General features: G+C 40.0%; 1 protein-coding gene across 1 annotated transcript in view; it reads left to right on the top strand.

Annotated features, from left to right (window-relative positions):
• LOC109480104 (rho guanine nucleotide exchange factor 10-like) overlaps positions 1-13,975 on the top strand; it is a 52,192-nt gene that overhangs the window by 2,879 nt on the left and 35,338 nt on the right. Inside the window, exons 3-10 of the mRNA XM_019782259.1 lie at positions 3,542-3,592; positions 5,409-5,597; positions 6,196-6,413; positions 8,720-8,821; positions 10,368-10,458; positions 10,997-11,169; positions 12,919-13,098; positions 13,724-13,840. Of these exons, the coding sequence (XP_019637818.1) occupies positions 3,542-3,592; positions 5,409-5,597; positions 6,196-6,413; positions 8,720-8,821; positions 10,368-10,458; positions 10,997-11,169; positions 12,919-13,098; positions 13,724-13,840 (1,121 nt within the window). The remainder of the gene's footprint in view (positions 1-3,541; positions 3,593-5,408; positions 5,598-6,195; positions 6,414-8,719; positions 8,822-10,367; positions 10,459-10,996; positions 11,170-12,918; positions 13,099-13,723; positions 13,841-13,975) is intronic.

The following is a 13,975-nucleotide window of genomic DNA, read 5'->3' as shown; positions in this document are numbered from 1 at the left end:
TATGGCCGGCTGGATCTTCTCTGGTGTACTATATCCCTTTATTTCGGCCAATTTCTACTATTTTTCCAGCGATCCGCGGAGCCTGGTAGAGGCTAGGCTTGTGTGTGTGTGTCTTTATCCACAGAATGTTGATAGCACATGTATCGGGAAGATTGACAGGCAGAATGGCAGGAGGTCAAAAGGTCAGACACAGGAAATATGGTGAAGCTGTAGTTCACAAGAACCCAAAATACCTCAAAGTTTAAAATCTCCCATGGCTTGTTTCCTAATGGTTTTGAATCAAAGTACACTGGGTCCAATTTTTCAACAATGGCATTTATTTAAAGCAAGCAGGTGGCAACTGGGTTTTTCTCCCCCCCCCTCCCCCCCAAAGCTTGGTACAGAAATATGTTGCATTTGCTAGCAAATACCAGCCCATTCATCTCTTCCCTTGAACCTGTTGTGTCCTGATAAACAGCTGTTTGTACTTCTAGCTGTGTAGGAGGAAGAGAATGTGAAGCATGTCACTGGGACATGTACAGTGATAGTGGCCAAGCTGCATATTGTAGATAGATAATAATGGTCCATTCATGATGAAAATAGGTTTATCAGTTGGCTTCTCTGCCAATATTTTGACCTTGCAGCGTGCAAAATACCTGGTTGCCCAGTTGTCCCGGGCAACCAAATTTTACTTGGGGCAACCTATTTTTGAACCTAGGTAGTCCAGTGTGCTACTGAATTTTAAGAATCCCCCCCCCCAAAAAAAATCATGCCCACTTGGCTTGCATTACTGTATCCGGCAGATGCTTTTTAATTTTAGGTATTAATGGCTATTACTAGTATCAGTTAACTAAAGGCTGTTACACATGTTGTCAAAGGCTTATGTATGTAACATTACTTAATTTGAGGGATGTAGTTACAGGTGGGGCTACCTAAAAGTCTGATGGGCAACCTAATTTTAGCTGTAGGTTGCCCACTGGGCAACCTGGTTCAAAAAAGTATTTTGTACACTGTCTTGAGACATGTGCAGCAATGAATTTTATAGCATCTGTAAATAATTAATCTGAAATTGTCTTTAGACCATCTTGGTCCAGGTAATCGTGAAATATATCTCAGAAGCAGGGATGGAACTTGAGAATACTTGCAATTGTCAAGCCCCATTACTCAAAACCAATCAGAACTGTTGCCTATTTTCAGGCCTATATTTTAAGTGGATATTGAAATTCCAGTCATATTTATAGTTGTCTACCTAGATGAATTATCAGAAGATCATTTAAGTTAACCAGACCTAGAATTGGACACCAGACTAATTATTACAGGCTGTTGGTGTAAACTAAAAAGAAATGCTTGCCCCTCTTATACTACTCCAAAAACGTGACACCATGCAACTTAGCTTGAAATCTACAGAGAAGGCCTTGAATGAGTTTACCCCTGTGCAGTGACCCATTTTGACCTCTCCTGTCAGCATTATGTGAGTTGTGTACAAAGAAAAGGTCAGATTTCCGTTTCTTCTTCAGTGTTTAAGAGAAGTGTTGACCGTACGTGCCACATGTCAAGCATAATGGCTGTACTTGTTTGTGATGTACTTGTTTTCCAGTGTTGACTCTCTTTTCAGGCAATTTCTCCTTTTCAGGCTGTTTGCTTTTCTTTGTACATATACTGTAGTTGCAAGTAGATACACGATTTTAGTGCTAAGGAAAGTCATTGCGCATTCATTAGACTAGAGCTACATCATACTACCCACATGTACATGTCTGACAATTTGAGGAAATACGTTTTTGATAACCCCTAAGGCCACACCAATTTATTTCCTTGGTTAACGGATTCGCCGCTTCGTTTTTTTGCCAAAATGAAGTAAAAATAAAAACAGAACAAAAATCCATACTCTCGGGTCCGGAATAAACGTACCGGAACGTTTATTTTTTGGGGCCCAAAAATCCACCTGGTACGTTGTAATTTTTCAAAATTTGTGCATAGTTAACAGCATTTAAAATACATTGCTTCAAGGCAGAAACATTTTTCTGACTGCAATTTGTTGGGAAAGCTAGGTTGCCTCTTCAAAAGTTCGTCAAATTCTTTTGATATAGAACTCGCCCCCCACCCCCTTTGCACATGTCACCATTCATGGGACAAAACTTCACTGACGACAAACGTACGGCAGATTTACTAAGTCATTGTACCTGTAACAACATATCATCTCCCTTTTAGATATATATAGTATATTTAGGAACACGTATTGTGTCGGAAACATGTGCTAGTAACGGGCGTTAGAAATTATCGGCCGAACGTAACTCGGCCTGGGCGGCACATGCACACACACCTTCAAAACAATCTTTTTTCCAGGGAATATGTAAAAATAACACGACATAACAATGTATTCTGGCATCACAAACTGTATTACTCTCAAAAAGTACAAAATCCTACCACAAACATGGGAATTTGGCAAAGTAAAAAGTCCTCCATGCACGTATACGTAAGTCCATTCACTAAAGCAACTTTTTCTCACGGTCGGAAGAGTCCACTTTGAGTAGGGGGAAACAGGTCCTTTTAATTATAGAAATTACTCTGTGAAAAATACTACATGTGCATGTGGCATTCTAACAAAGTTACATCTTATTTAAATACCTATAAACAGGAGTACAATTGCAAATAATGCATCAATTATTACATCTAAATTTTTGATTAAAATGGTTCCCCCTACAAATAAGAAATCCCCCTACATCAAACACTTTATAGTGAAACCCTAGACCATTGAATTTGTGGCAACTTGAAGAGTGTGTCAATGTGGCTATTTGTTTGAATGATGGCTATGTATAATGTAGCTGTAGCATACCTAAAGTGTATGACGGGACATATAAAATGGATACTACCGGTTAAGTATTTGGGAATTGGGGAAATATAAAAAAAGAAATAAAATATCTGTTAAAGTAGTTAATTCTTTTGCCAACAACTTTTACACATTCCTGGAAATTTGTCTAAAGCATATATTTAGGATATTGTAAATTTCAAGCTCTAAATAACTTCAATATCAGCCCAGCCCAGTGGTAAGCTGTGTGTCCTGAACTCTAAGAAAACAATGGGATCTGAACAGAGCACCCTGATTTAAACCATGCACTCTTTAGAACTTTGAAAGATGAAGAAAAGTGAAACCAATTGGATCGGAGTCTTGTCAACTGACAGTTTGTTGTTCACACAGTAAAGATGTGTATCTTCCAAAATAATACGAATAATTGTAAAGGGATGTAAGAGAAGTTGCTCATGTAGTAATGGTCCCTTCAGTTCAATAAGTGTCCAATATGATGTCTTATATCATTTTGTAACTTAACTTAATGGATTGCTTACTACATGGCTGTATGGCAGGTAGTCTCAAATTTTTATTTTTATTTTTTTTTCGCCCGCCCGCTCCATTTTTTTTCTAGAAAAATCCGTTAACCAAGAAATTAAATTGGTGTGGCCTAATCCAACCACTGAAAAGAAATTAGAATATTTTTTTCATTAAAATTTTCAGTTCAACCATATTTTTAAAGTTGTCTCACAGAAAATTAATTTTTTTTCCTGACAGCATACCAGTATGACCAAGGGTCAGGTTGGGAACAGAACCAGACATATGAAGGTGAGAATATTGTCACAGACATAACACTATCCCTATCCCGTACACAAGCAAACATCTGCAGTATGTAAGAAGCTGCTAGGGGGCTAACAATTTTACCCAACATAACCTATAGGCCTTTTTGCCTATCCTAAACTTTTCATACATTCACAGCATTTTTTGAGGGGTCAATTGTTAGATCTTTGCTACCCTTGGCAGAGATAGAACTTTTGCAGTACACTAGCCTGGGTGCCAAACCCATAGTACACTGGACACACAGTATCTTAGTGAGCCTGGTACTTTGTGTCCAGTATGCTGTGGGTTTGAAACCCAGGCTAGCAGTACACGATCTTTCTTACAGTTGGCAGATCCTCTTGATGTTGTATGGTTCTAGAATACATTGTATGTTACTATTTTTTATATCATACCCGGGCCGCGATAACGGGTTCCGGACCGGGTCGTACTTTACGGTACGGCCTGGTCCGGAACCCATTATCGAACGCTTCCATGGCTTCCATAAAACGATTCGAACGCGTTTCACCCTGACCGCGTGTGCCCCTTTCGAAAATTCGAATACAGAATCCGGACGTTGGAATTGATGTTGCATTTTAGGGTTTAGCGGCACCAACTTTTGGCTCATCTTGCATTGAAAGGCATGTTTTCTTGGGTGGGTATGACATAAATAAAATACAACACGGTGTATTCCGCATCGCCCTCGGTCCCGGCCCTCCCGCGAGTCGGATCGACCTGCGAGCCAATACCTCGGGCGATACGGAATACCCCGTGTTGTATTCTATATGTATCAAATGTGAAAATTCATGTAGGACTTGCCATCCAGTAGGAGACATATAATGGTCTGTCCCTAACCACTAGCAGCTGCACCACTACTGAATCTCCCCTCCATGCTCCATTTGCAGAGGTGGCATGAGAAGAGCCCTGTTGTGTCTAGTAACAGTAAACTCCCGCCCCTCATGTCAAGGTCTGGCTGAATATTCCTCCCACCTTACTTCATGGTACAAGCCTAACAAGGGGCTCCTTGTTCCTGCCCTTGTGTGGGTAGGATAAGTACTTCTCCATAAGCATGACAAACAGTTGCCTCAGCTGTCAACAAACCTCTACAATCTGTCAGGAGTTGGAGCAGGGAGTGGAGAGTGAACAGTTTATGGTTTAGAGGACAGACTTGACATAAATCAACAATGACAACATGTAGTTTTCTCAGCTGTCAGAATGTACATTGTACTTATAAACAGTAAAATGCATAACTCAAGAAGCTTAATATGCATTGTCATGAAACTTGGTAGGTGGGTAGGTCTTGATGAGACCTAAAAATGATTAGATTTTGGGGCCCCCTGGCGGCTTTTGTTGGTACTGCAAAAGAACTTCCGGTTTTGATATCTCACGATCTGGACATGCTAGGGTCTCGAATTTTGGTTGGTAGATAGCTCCTGGGGTAGGGAAGAAGTGACATGAGTTTGGGCCCCCTAGCAGCTTGTTCTGGAACTGCAGGAGCGTTTTTGGAAAAATCCTCGACGAATATCACATTATTTTTTTACCTTGTATATCAACTTTCATACAGCATTTGCAGCTGGACTACCAATGGTAATGCTGTTTGAATTCTCTTCAAAATTCTTTTTCTCGTAGTGTTCAAAATTTTCCTTGTAAGTTGTAGAGTTTTTTGCAATGGGTTACATTTTGTTACGCAAGCCATCTCTGCTGCCAAAAGAAAGAGGTCAGACACAGGAAATGGGGTGAACTTGAAGGTCACGAAACCCAAAATACCTCCCGGAAGTCTGAAATTTCCCATTTCTTGCTGAATCATTTTTTTGTCCATATTTCACAGGTTTTGACCCATCGCATACCCAGCCACAGGGACAGCAACCAGTTAGTGATGACTCCTTCCCCCCACCCCCTCCCAACCTCCCCCTGCCTCCCCCTCCCCCTGACAGCACCCTACCCCCTCCCCCTCCAGGGGAAGAAGAGGAAGGGGAGGTCTATGATGATGTCGCTGAAGGGGGAGCATCTTCAGCAGGTCAGTTTGTCTTGTCTCTTCTTCTTGTCAATGACATTCATTTGTCTATCCGTTAATCCTTCTATCCATTCATTCACTTCATCAGTCATCCATTTACTATTTTGATCGATTCACTCCTAGAAGTGTTCTGTTTGACAGAAACACTTGCAAGTCACTATTAATACATTATTGCCGAATATATTGTGATTATTATTTGGGTGGCTAAGCTGTGGGTTTGTGTATCTGTTTGTCCAGACAGAGTATAGGTTGATGCGTGTGGGTGGGGGAAGTTTGACAGGCAGAATAACAGGAGGTCTCAGAATCAGCATTGGAATTGGGGGTGGTCATGGGGGAATTCAGGAAGCAAGGGATTGCATATTTCCCGGGCATTTAAACTCTCCTGATTTCTTTGAATAGTAAAGTCCTTTTATTCAGAACCTCTATATTAGTCCAACATTTCAATGACCATCTGCCATCTTGGACATCATAGTCCTGATAAAGATGTCATCTTGTAACTAGAAGTTGTGAATAAAAGAACTTTGAAATTCCTATTCAATCATTGACCAACACAAGGAAATTATTTACAGAATTCTAATTTCTTGTTTCTCTTCTTCCCCAGGAGTATACTATGATGAAGAGGAGACGATTTATGAAGATGTTCCTAAGGAGGGAGGAGACTCAGACTCTGGGTCAGGCTGGGGGTCAGAAGAGTTCGAGGATTATTCCACCGACGATGAACGAGTCATCAGCGGCAGCGGGAAGTACGAATCCGTCGAACTTCCCAAAGAAGAGAAGGAGAAGGAAAAAGTTGGACGAAACCCAAGTTTTCATAAAAACGTAAGGAACTTAACTTCTTTTTCCTTAAAAGAGTTACTGTAGTAAGGTGAGACTGACTGACAGTAATAGTAAGGTCTTGTGCCTTCCTTAAAAAAAAGGTAGCCTGGGTACCATCCTGGTTAGTTAATACCTCCGCTCCCACAGTGGTTGGTCAGTAGCGACTGTGGGAGTGGACGTACAACAATGTAAACTAACCAGGATGGTACCCAGGCTAAAAAAAGGAATGGTGTTTAACAAAACCTTTAAACTTTTAACCCCAAGGAAATTTTTATGTCGTCTTAATTAAGAAAACCAAAGCACAGGTAAGAATTAAGGGAAGAAGTATGCAACATGTATTTATAGAGATTATAGTACCTATCTGGCACACTAGAGTCCTGTGTGATGGGCATTTTGGACCCGTTATTATTTCGTAGTTAACCTAAAAAATTGGGTCACTTCAACCAATTAAAACCCTGTTTCTTAACTCTGACCCCAAGTTACATTTGCATATTTGAACTTATACTTTGTGTCAAGGAGCTTCTATGTAGGACTCAGGTATTTCAATTTTCTATATCTACCACTGAATGCTGTGACTTCTATTTTGTGATAGAGCGAATTTAATAGTTTCGAGACGAAGACTTCTTTCTTCCAGTGATGTGATTGTAAAGAGTTAAAGGTAATAATTAAAAAGACATTTTCATCACCTTATCCCACGCTACAGTTAATGAATTGTTTGGAAGCAAGGGATGAGTCATTATGCATTCAGACAGGATCATGCAATTCCATCAAGAGATTATCCACATCCGTATAATAGAAGAAAAGGTACAAAAACTGATACTGTCAGTGAGTTGCAATTTAACAATATTTTTGGCACCAGTATCCCCCAAACAGTACTGTATACAGACAAGAATTCTATTATTCAAAGACATTAGAAGTAGCAAAATACTGCTAGTTAAATTATTTGATTATTCTATAAATCATATTTGTTACAAAACTTGTCAACTTTGAAGTAGCAGTAGGAAAGTTTTAAGCACTTCTTGACAAGATAGTATAGGTGTAGGTGTACGTGTAGATGATTAAATAAATGTATCATCCCAACAAGACAGTACATGGACCATCCCTAAAGGTGTGTGATCACAGGTAGCACAAGCTAAGGGTGACTGTTAAAATGACAGTCTAGTGATGCTGGTTGGATTCAGGTCTGTTCAAGTTTTTAAGGATGACATACATGTAGCAGTGCCACTGTCAATATGGCAAAAGGGGGAGGGGAGGGGAAGGTGACAGAGAAGATGGTAGGTAGACCCTCTCGAATTTTGGACATTTGCACGTTCTGTTATCTTAATCTGATCATTCACAGAAGTATTGAACAGAATTTTGACAGCTTTTAGTACAGGGTGACACTAACCTGAAATATTTTCAACTTTTTTCTTAAGGTTTTCACTGATTTTCACCGACAAAGTGTCTTGTACAGTCAAGACTTAGTGTTTTTGTCCGTATCGAAAAGATATCTACATGTAACTGTAATTTAAAAAATGAACTATTGTTCTGCCACAATATCAGAAGCAGACTGACCTGTAAGTGTAAAATTTATTGAGGTCCTTTAATAGCTTTGTTGTTAATAATATTGGCACGCCACTGTGAAACAGCAAGGTTGTTTATTAATAGTAAGCAAATATTGCCAGAAAACGGCTTTTTTTTTTCTGCCAGCTTCCTTCAGCCTGTTGTCTATAGATAACTTTCTTCTCATAATGACCCACCCATGGTCTATAGGGTATTACTTAGCTTTGTTAGCAGTGCAAATGACTGGGTGGTATGACTGCAGCAGCTACATGTAATTATACAGGGGAACCCGTTGAACAGGTAGGGGTGCCGGTCTTTTGCATAGCCTAGAAAACAACATGGCGGTAGTTTAAAGTGTACCACGTCACCAAGTTGTATACACTGGTATACTGTTGTGTTCATTCTCATGTATACAACACAGTCCAGGTATGTTGTTTTTAGTTTCAGGACATCCAGATATAGATTATTTTATAAACTCGTATAGCAGTTTTTTTAATGTATTTTGAAAGCTATGTGCAGTGGATACTTTTTTTTATCAGATTGATTTTAGTTCCAGTGAGCTGGAATGCAAGAAAGTTATGTGATTTGTATATCTCATATTTTGGCCTTCTCTGCATATATGTCATTTACATAGAAAGATTTTGATGGTGTGAATAAACAGAAACATGTACATTTTTTTCGCAGAGAGTTCATGCACAAATTAGTGGGCATACATTTTTAACTGTGTTTTTGTTTATCTGTTTCTGTTTGTATTTTTTTCTGCCCAGTTTGAGCAGATCCGTTCTCGGCTGAGTGAGGACGTCCAACAGTTCAAGGTCGCCAAGAAGGAGTTCCGCAAAGCCTACAGCAGCGGGGTCGCTCATCTGAAGGTCAGAATTTAGATTTTTCCTGGCGTTCAAAATCTTTTTTTCTGAAAACCTGCACCAGTGCAGGTAACATCTAAAATAACCTGCACCATGCCAGACAAGTTTTACCTCTGATTACAAAGTATGGATTACACTGAATACTGTTGAAGCCATTGCCATTATTTCTTTTACAATATTATGTCTTAACAGTGAATACTGCTAATGAAAATCCACATACATGTACATGTTTGTACATTGTACATCAGATCTACATTTTGTACATAAGCCCAGTACTTGGCCTTGTGCAGACCTCAGAAATACCTGCACAACTCCAATTTTACTAGCATATGCAGGTGGTATTTGGGGCATTTTTGAGTTTATCTGTACAAGTGCATATAGAAAAGCTCTATCACCAATACCTCGGTCATTAAAGTGTCCTGTGATCACACATGCATTATTTATTTTTGCTCGCTTTAACTTAGACTTTGATTGTATCACAGCAATGAACTTAATGCATGTTTGTTAACCTTGCATGCTATCATTTCACACACACTATACCTGCACATCACCCAGGGTACTGGAAGGTGGAAGTTACCCATGCCATCTGCACATGAGGTACATGTACACACTCTGCCTGTGGTGAACACATAACCCCTTCTGTATAGACTCAGATCCTACTCTAGACTTTGCAGTGCATTTGATACTGAAAATTGTAAACCTTTTGCAGTGGTCTTATTTTCAATGAAAGAGACAAATAAGGAAAACTATTCCATGAGTTTTCCTTAAAAAAGATGTTAATTGAGGCTGATGCACATAACATTAAGCATGCCCGTAGCCAGGATTTTGAATGGGGGGGTTCTTCCCACTGCTTGAGGGGACCTCAAGTGCCGAAGCGCGAGGTTCTATGGAGGGTCCGGGGGTATACTACCCCGGAAAATTTTGAAAAATGAACCTTCTAAAATGGCATTTCGTGCATTTTTGAGAGGATTTCCAAGATAAAATCAGAGATAAATTTTTATTCAATGACAAAGGGGGCAGTTTTTCTACGAATCCAGTCCATCTTTTCAAGGAAAATCTTGGACCTTTACATAAAAAGTGAACCTTTACATAAAAAGTGGACCTTTGAGCCTTTTGGGGGGTTCTTCCGAACCCCCCCTGGCTACGGGCATGTTAAGACTATTTAGGTTTTTATTCCCTGAGCTCACGCATGTGTCCCCTAGATTCACTTTTTTACAAAAAAAAATTGATAACTTAACATTGTAGTGTGCTGTATTCATACATAACACTTTCTCCCTCTTCAGACACTTTTTTATTGCAGTGAAGATTTGTGACTACCTGGATTTCAATGACTCATTCTTCATTCTATCTGAATACTTTATCTAGTTGTAACTTACATCTTAATACAGTTACCTACTTTGAATTTCTTGATTGAAGAATATTTTGGACCTGTCAAAAACTGTCTCCTTTAGAACTGAAAGGTTTGGACTCAAGTTTGCCTGTGGTGTAGTGTTGTACACATCTGTTCATCGCAAGTGTCATCATCATTCTCAAGAAAATTGTTGTTTTCTAGGACACCAAGAAGTCCTTCAAGAGGAAAGCGAAGGAGAAGATGAAGGAAGTCCGACACTCGATGCTTAAGGAGGAGGAGGGAGGAGACGGAGGTAAGAAACAGTAACAATTGTTTCCTCCAGATTCAATGATTACCGGTAGTTCCGATCCAAACAAAATCTTTTGTAACGACAGTTACTGTAAGTTGTGAAATGTTTGCGGTGGTTTTATTATGTTTACCGAAGGAAAACATATTGTTTTTACTCAGTTTCTTCCTCGTCTTCTGTTCAAAACACTAACCTCTGACCTGGCCAATGACATGATTTGTTGACGTCTGTCACCACTGTGACTGGCAATTTCATGGTCTGCTCTACTCCTGTCACCATATATACTCGTAGTACATGTATGTGAATGTGTTTGAGTGAAAATTAACAGGGCAGACCATGTCCGAAGGTAAACATTATGCATTTGCTTTGCAAATGTTACTTCTCTAGTTTTCAGTTGTATTTGAATGTGTTCTCTAAATGCAAAATCAAGACACCAGAACCAAGTGATCTTCAAACTTATTCCTCATACAGCAAAATAAAACTACCACAAAAGGAAATGCACAGTTATCTTAACTCCTACCCTCTGTTGTTTTCCTCCCCACAGAAGAGGATGAGACGTTTATTGAGGTGAATATCTCGGGTTCGAAGCACCCCCCTCCCACCCTGCCTGAGGAGCCTGAAGGTCTGAGTCATCAGCAGGTTGTACGCAGACACATCCTGTCATCTATGTTAGAGAGTGAGATGTCCTACATCAACTCACTTCACAGACTTATACAGGTAAGTAAGCCACACAGAAATATTTATTAGGCCACACCAATTTAATTTTATGGATGACATCCTCTGAAGACCCCCAAACTAGTGCACGCTGGCGAATAAAAAAAAATTCCGGCCAAAAATAAAAATGCTACTAAACCACAGGAATACAAAGCTGGTATTGTGAATTTGCGACAGTACTTAGCAACGTTTACGACATGCTGGCTTTTTGCGGCATTTATGAATCGGTACTGTACTTATGTACTGAATTTTTGAGTCGTGGAGCTTCGAATTCGATAGCCTGGGTGCCTGGCTCCATTTTGTCGCTGACTACCATGGACTACCCAGGCCTAGAGCCAGGCCAGAGCCTCGTTGGAGGTGATGCTTTTTTTTTTGAGGGCGACAGGCAAAAATCAATGCGTGCGCGGATGTCATTCATAAAATTAAGTCAGTGTGGCCTCACCTGAAATTCTGGAATAAAGTATTCACCTTTTAAACGTTTCAAAATCTGAAAGTGTCTCATTCCAGTCAGGATAAGTATGTTGTCCACACAAATTCAGAAGGTTGCTGTTGGAATGGTGCCAATGGACCTATACCATTATTACGTCACAGTTTGTTTACCGCAATGCATGCCGGTCAATCGACGTTTATATTGTACAGTGGTGCGTAGCGCGGTGTGTGTTTGTGTAGTGTTAGCCTAATATAAGGCTTTTAATACAGTACTACTTTCGTCTAATGTCAAAATTAAATCACCCATGCGGCATGTAATGCTGTGTCAACACAACTAGACGCAGCAAAAATCAGACATACCTTACTTTGAAAATTTTGAAATGATCTTTATTCTTTAACTGACCATTCTTTAGAACAGGTAAACAAACTGTGAGGTAATAATGGTATAGGTCCATTCATCCATTAAGATATAATAAGATTCAATCTTCTAAATCAAATTTGTAAAAGTGTGTAAAGATACATCAGATTGTCTTGTTCATCCATACTTTATAGACTATGATGAATATTCAGAGAAATAACTCAAAATTCGCCAACATACATGTACAGTGTAGGTCTCTTAGTCTAAAGAGACGCAGATGCTAATATCTTTATAAGTTTGCATTGTGCTAAAGAAAGGACCGTCTCCTAGGGGTGTCCCTACCTGACGTGTGAAGAGACTATGGGTATAAAATGTCCACCTTGGGTTATTTCGATGTCATTTTTCAGTAACTATGTCTACTTAATGTTCTCCTGACTGGCCTTTGTTCAGCAATGTCTAAATCATGTCTAATGTGTGCTAGACGTTTTATAGACATTTTTGGCTCTACCAGTGGACCTTTTGACCATACTGTTAATAAATGATTATAGTAAGGCAACAGCAAGTAAATTTTATGGATGACATCCTCTGCAGACTCCAATTCTAATGCGAGCGGGCAAAAAAAAACAAGGTTCCTACATTTTGAAATTTTGACTCAATCATTGTACAAGTGGTTTTGATTCAGTAGGAACGCTACATATACACAGCCAACATCACATATCACCGCATCAGAGTAAGAAACAAACATTAAATCAGAGCCTTTTCTTGTCTCTCTTTATAGTTATCTGCCATCCACCTTCCGGCATGGCAACAGACATCTTTGCGCATTTTCTGCATGTTGACCACTGTCAGAGGACAATAAAATTTCTTTTTTTTTTTCCAAAATCAGGCGAAAATTAATGCGCGTGCTGATGTCATCCATAAGAATTACTTGCTGTGGCCTTACATGAATTGTTTTGTGTTGGTAGATGTATGAGAAACCCCTGACAGACGTGGACCCGCCGATCATAGAGAAGCGAAAGGTCCGTACGATATTCTACAAGGTCCGGGAGATCCTGCAGTGTCACACCATGTTCCAGATCGCGCTGTCTGGTCGGGTGGCAGAGTGGGACCAGAGCGAGAAGATCGGAGATGTCTTCGTGGCCTCAGTAAGTCCTTAAGCTGTTTTTCTTATGTCTGTAACTCAAAAATTATTGTTTATTTCCCCTTCCAGTTTGAGTCATAATGGAAGCTTTCTATCCGTTATATTGAAAGTGTACGTGGTGTCGGTGGCGCAACGGTTAGAGTGTTGGACTCGGAACCGAGAGGTCCCGGGTTCGATACTCACCATGGCCCGACGTTGTGCCCTTGGGAAAGGCACTTTACACGATTTCCCCACCTATACGGTGGAGTGACGCCCACCGAGCCTCTTAGGCTGATCTGTCTGACAGTGTCTGGGTGCCAAAAACACCTTACGGATTTGGTGCGCCGATGTGACGACATCTCATATTGGCCACTGAGAGCCGTAAAATTTAAAAAAAAATTTATATCGAAAGTAATAATTCTTCTTTGTTCACATAAGACATGATTGTTAGACTGTTTATTTCTCCTCTCAGTTTAAAGTATTAGTCATTGAAGCTTGCTATGGCCATTTTTTTTGCAGTAAATTGATGTTTTCCACACAGTAAACTGCCATAAGGCATAAGAATTAGCTTGCATGTTATGTACAAGCTGCATATTGCAGCGTAAGACCAGACTCACTTTAAACATTGCTTCTTCTCTGACTTATTCCAGTTTTCCAAGTCAATGGTGTTGGACGTCTACAGTGCTTACGTGAACAACTTCAGCACAGCCATGGAGACAGTTAAGAAAGCCTGTGCTACCAAACCTGCTTTCTTGGAATTCCTTAAGGTACTGCACAAGCTGATGACACTGTCTAGTATATTAGTACAGTGTGCAAAATACCTGGTTGCCCAGTTGCCCCGGGCAACCAAATTTTACTTGGGGCAACCTATTTTTGACCCTAGGTAGCCCAGTGTGCTACCC

Source organism: Branchiostoma belcheri, unplaced genomic scaffold, assembly GCF_001625305.1.
Source record: "Branchiostoma belcheri isolate BF01 breed outbred unplaced genomic scaffold, Haploidv18h27 scaffold5, whole genome shotgun sequence".
Taxonomy (NCBI): domain Eukaryota; kingdom Metazoa; phylum Chordata; class Leptocardii; order Amphioxiformes; family Branchiostomatidae; genus Branchiostoma; species Branchiostoma belcheri.
This window is presented reverse-complemented; position numbering and strand designations above follow the sequence as displayed.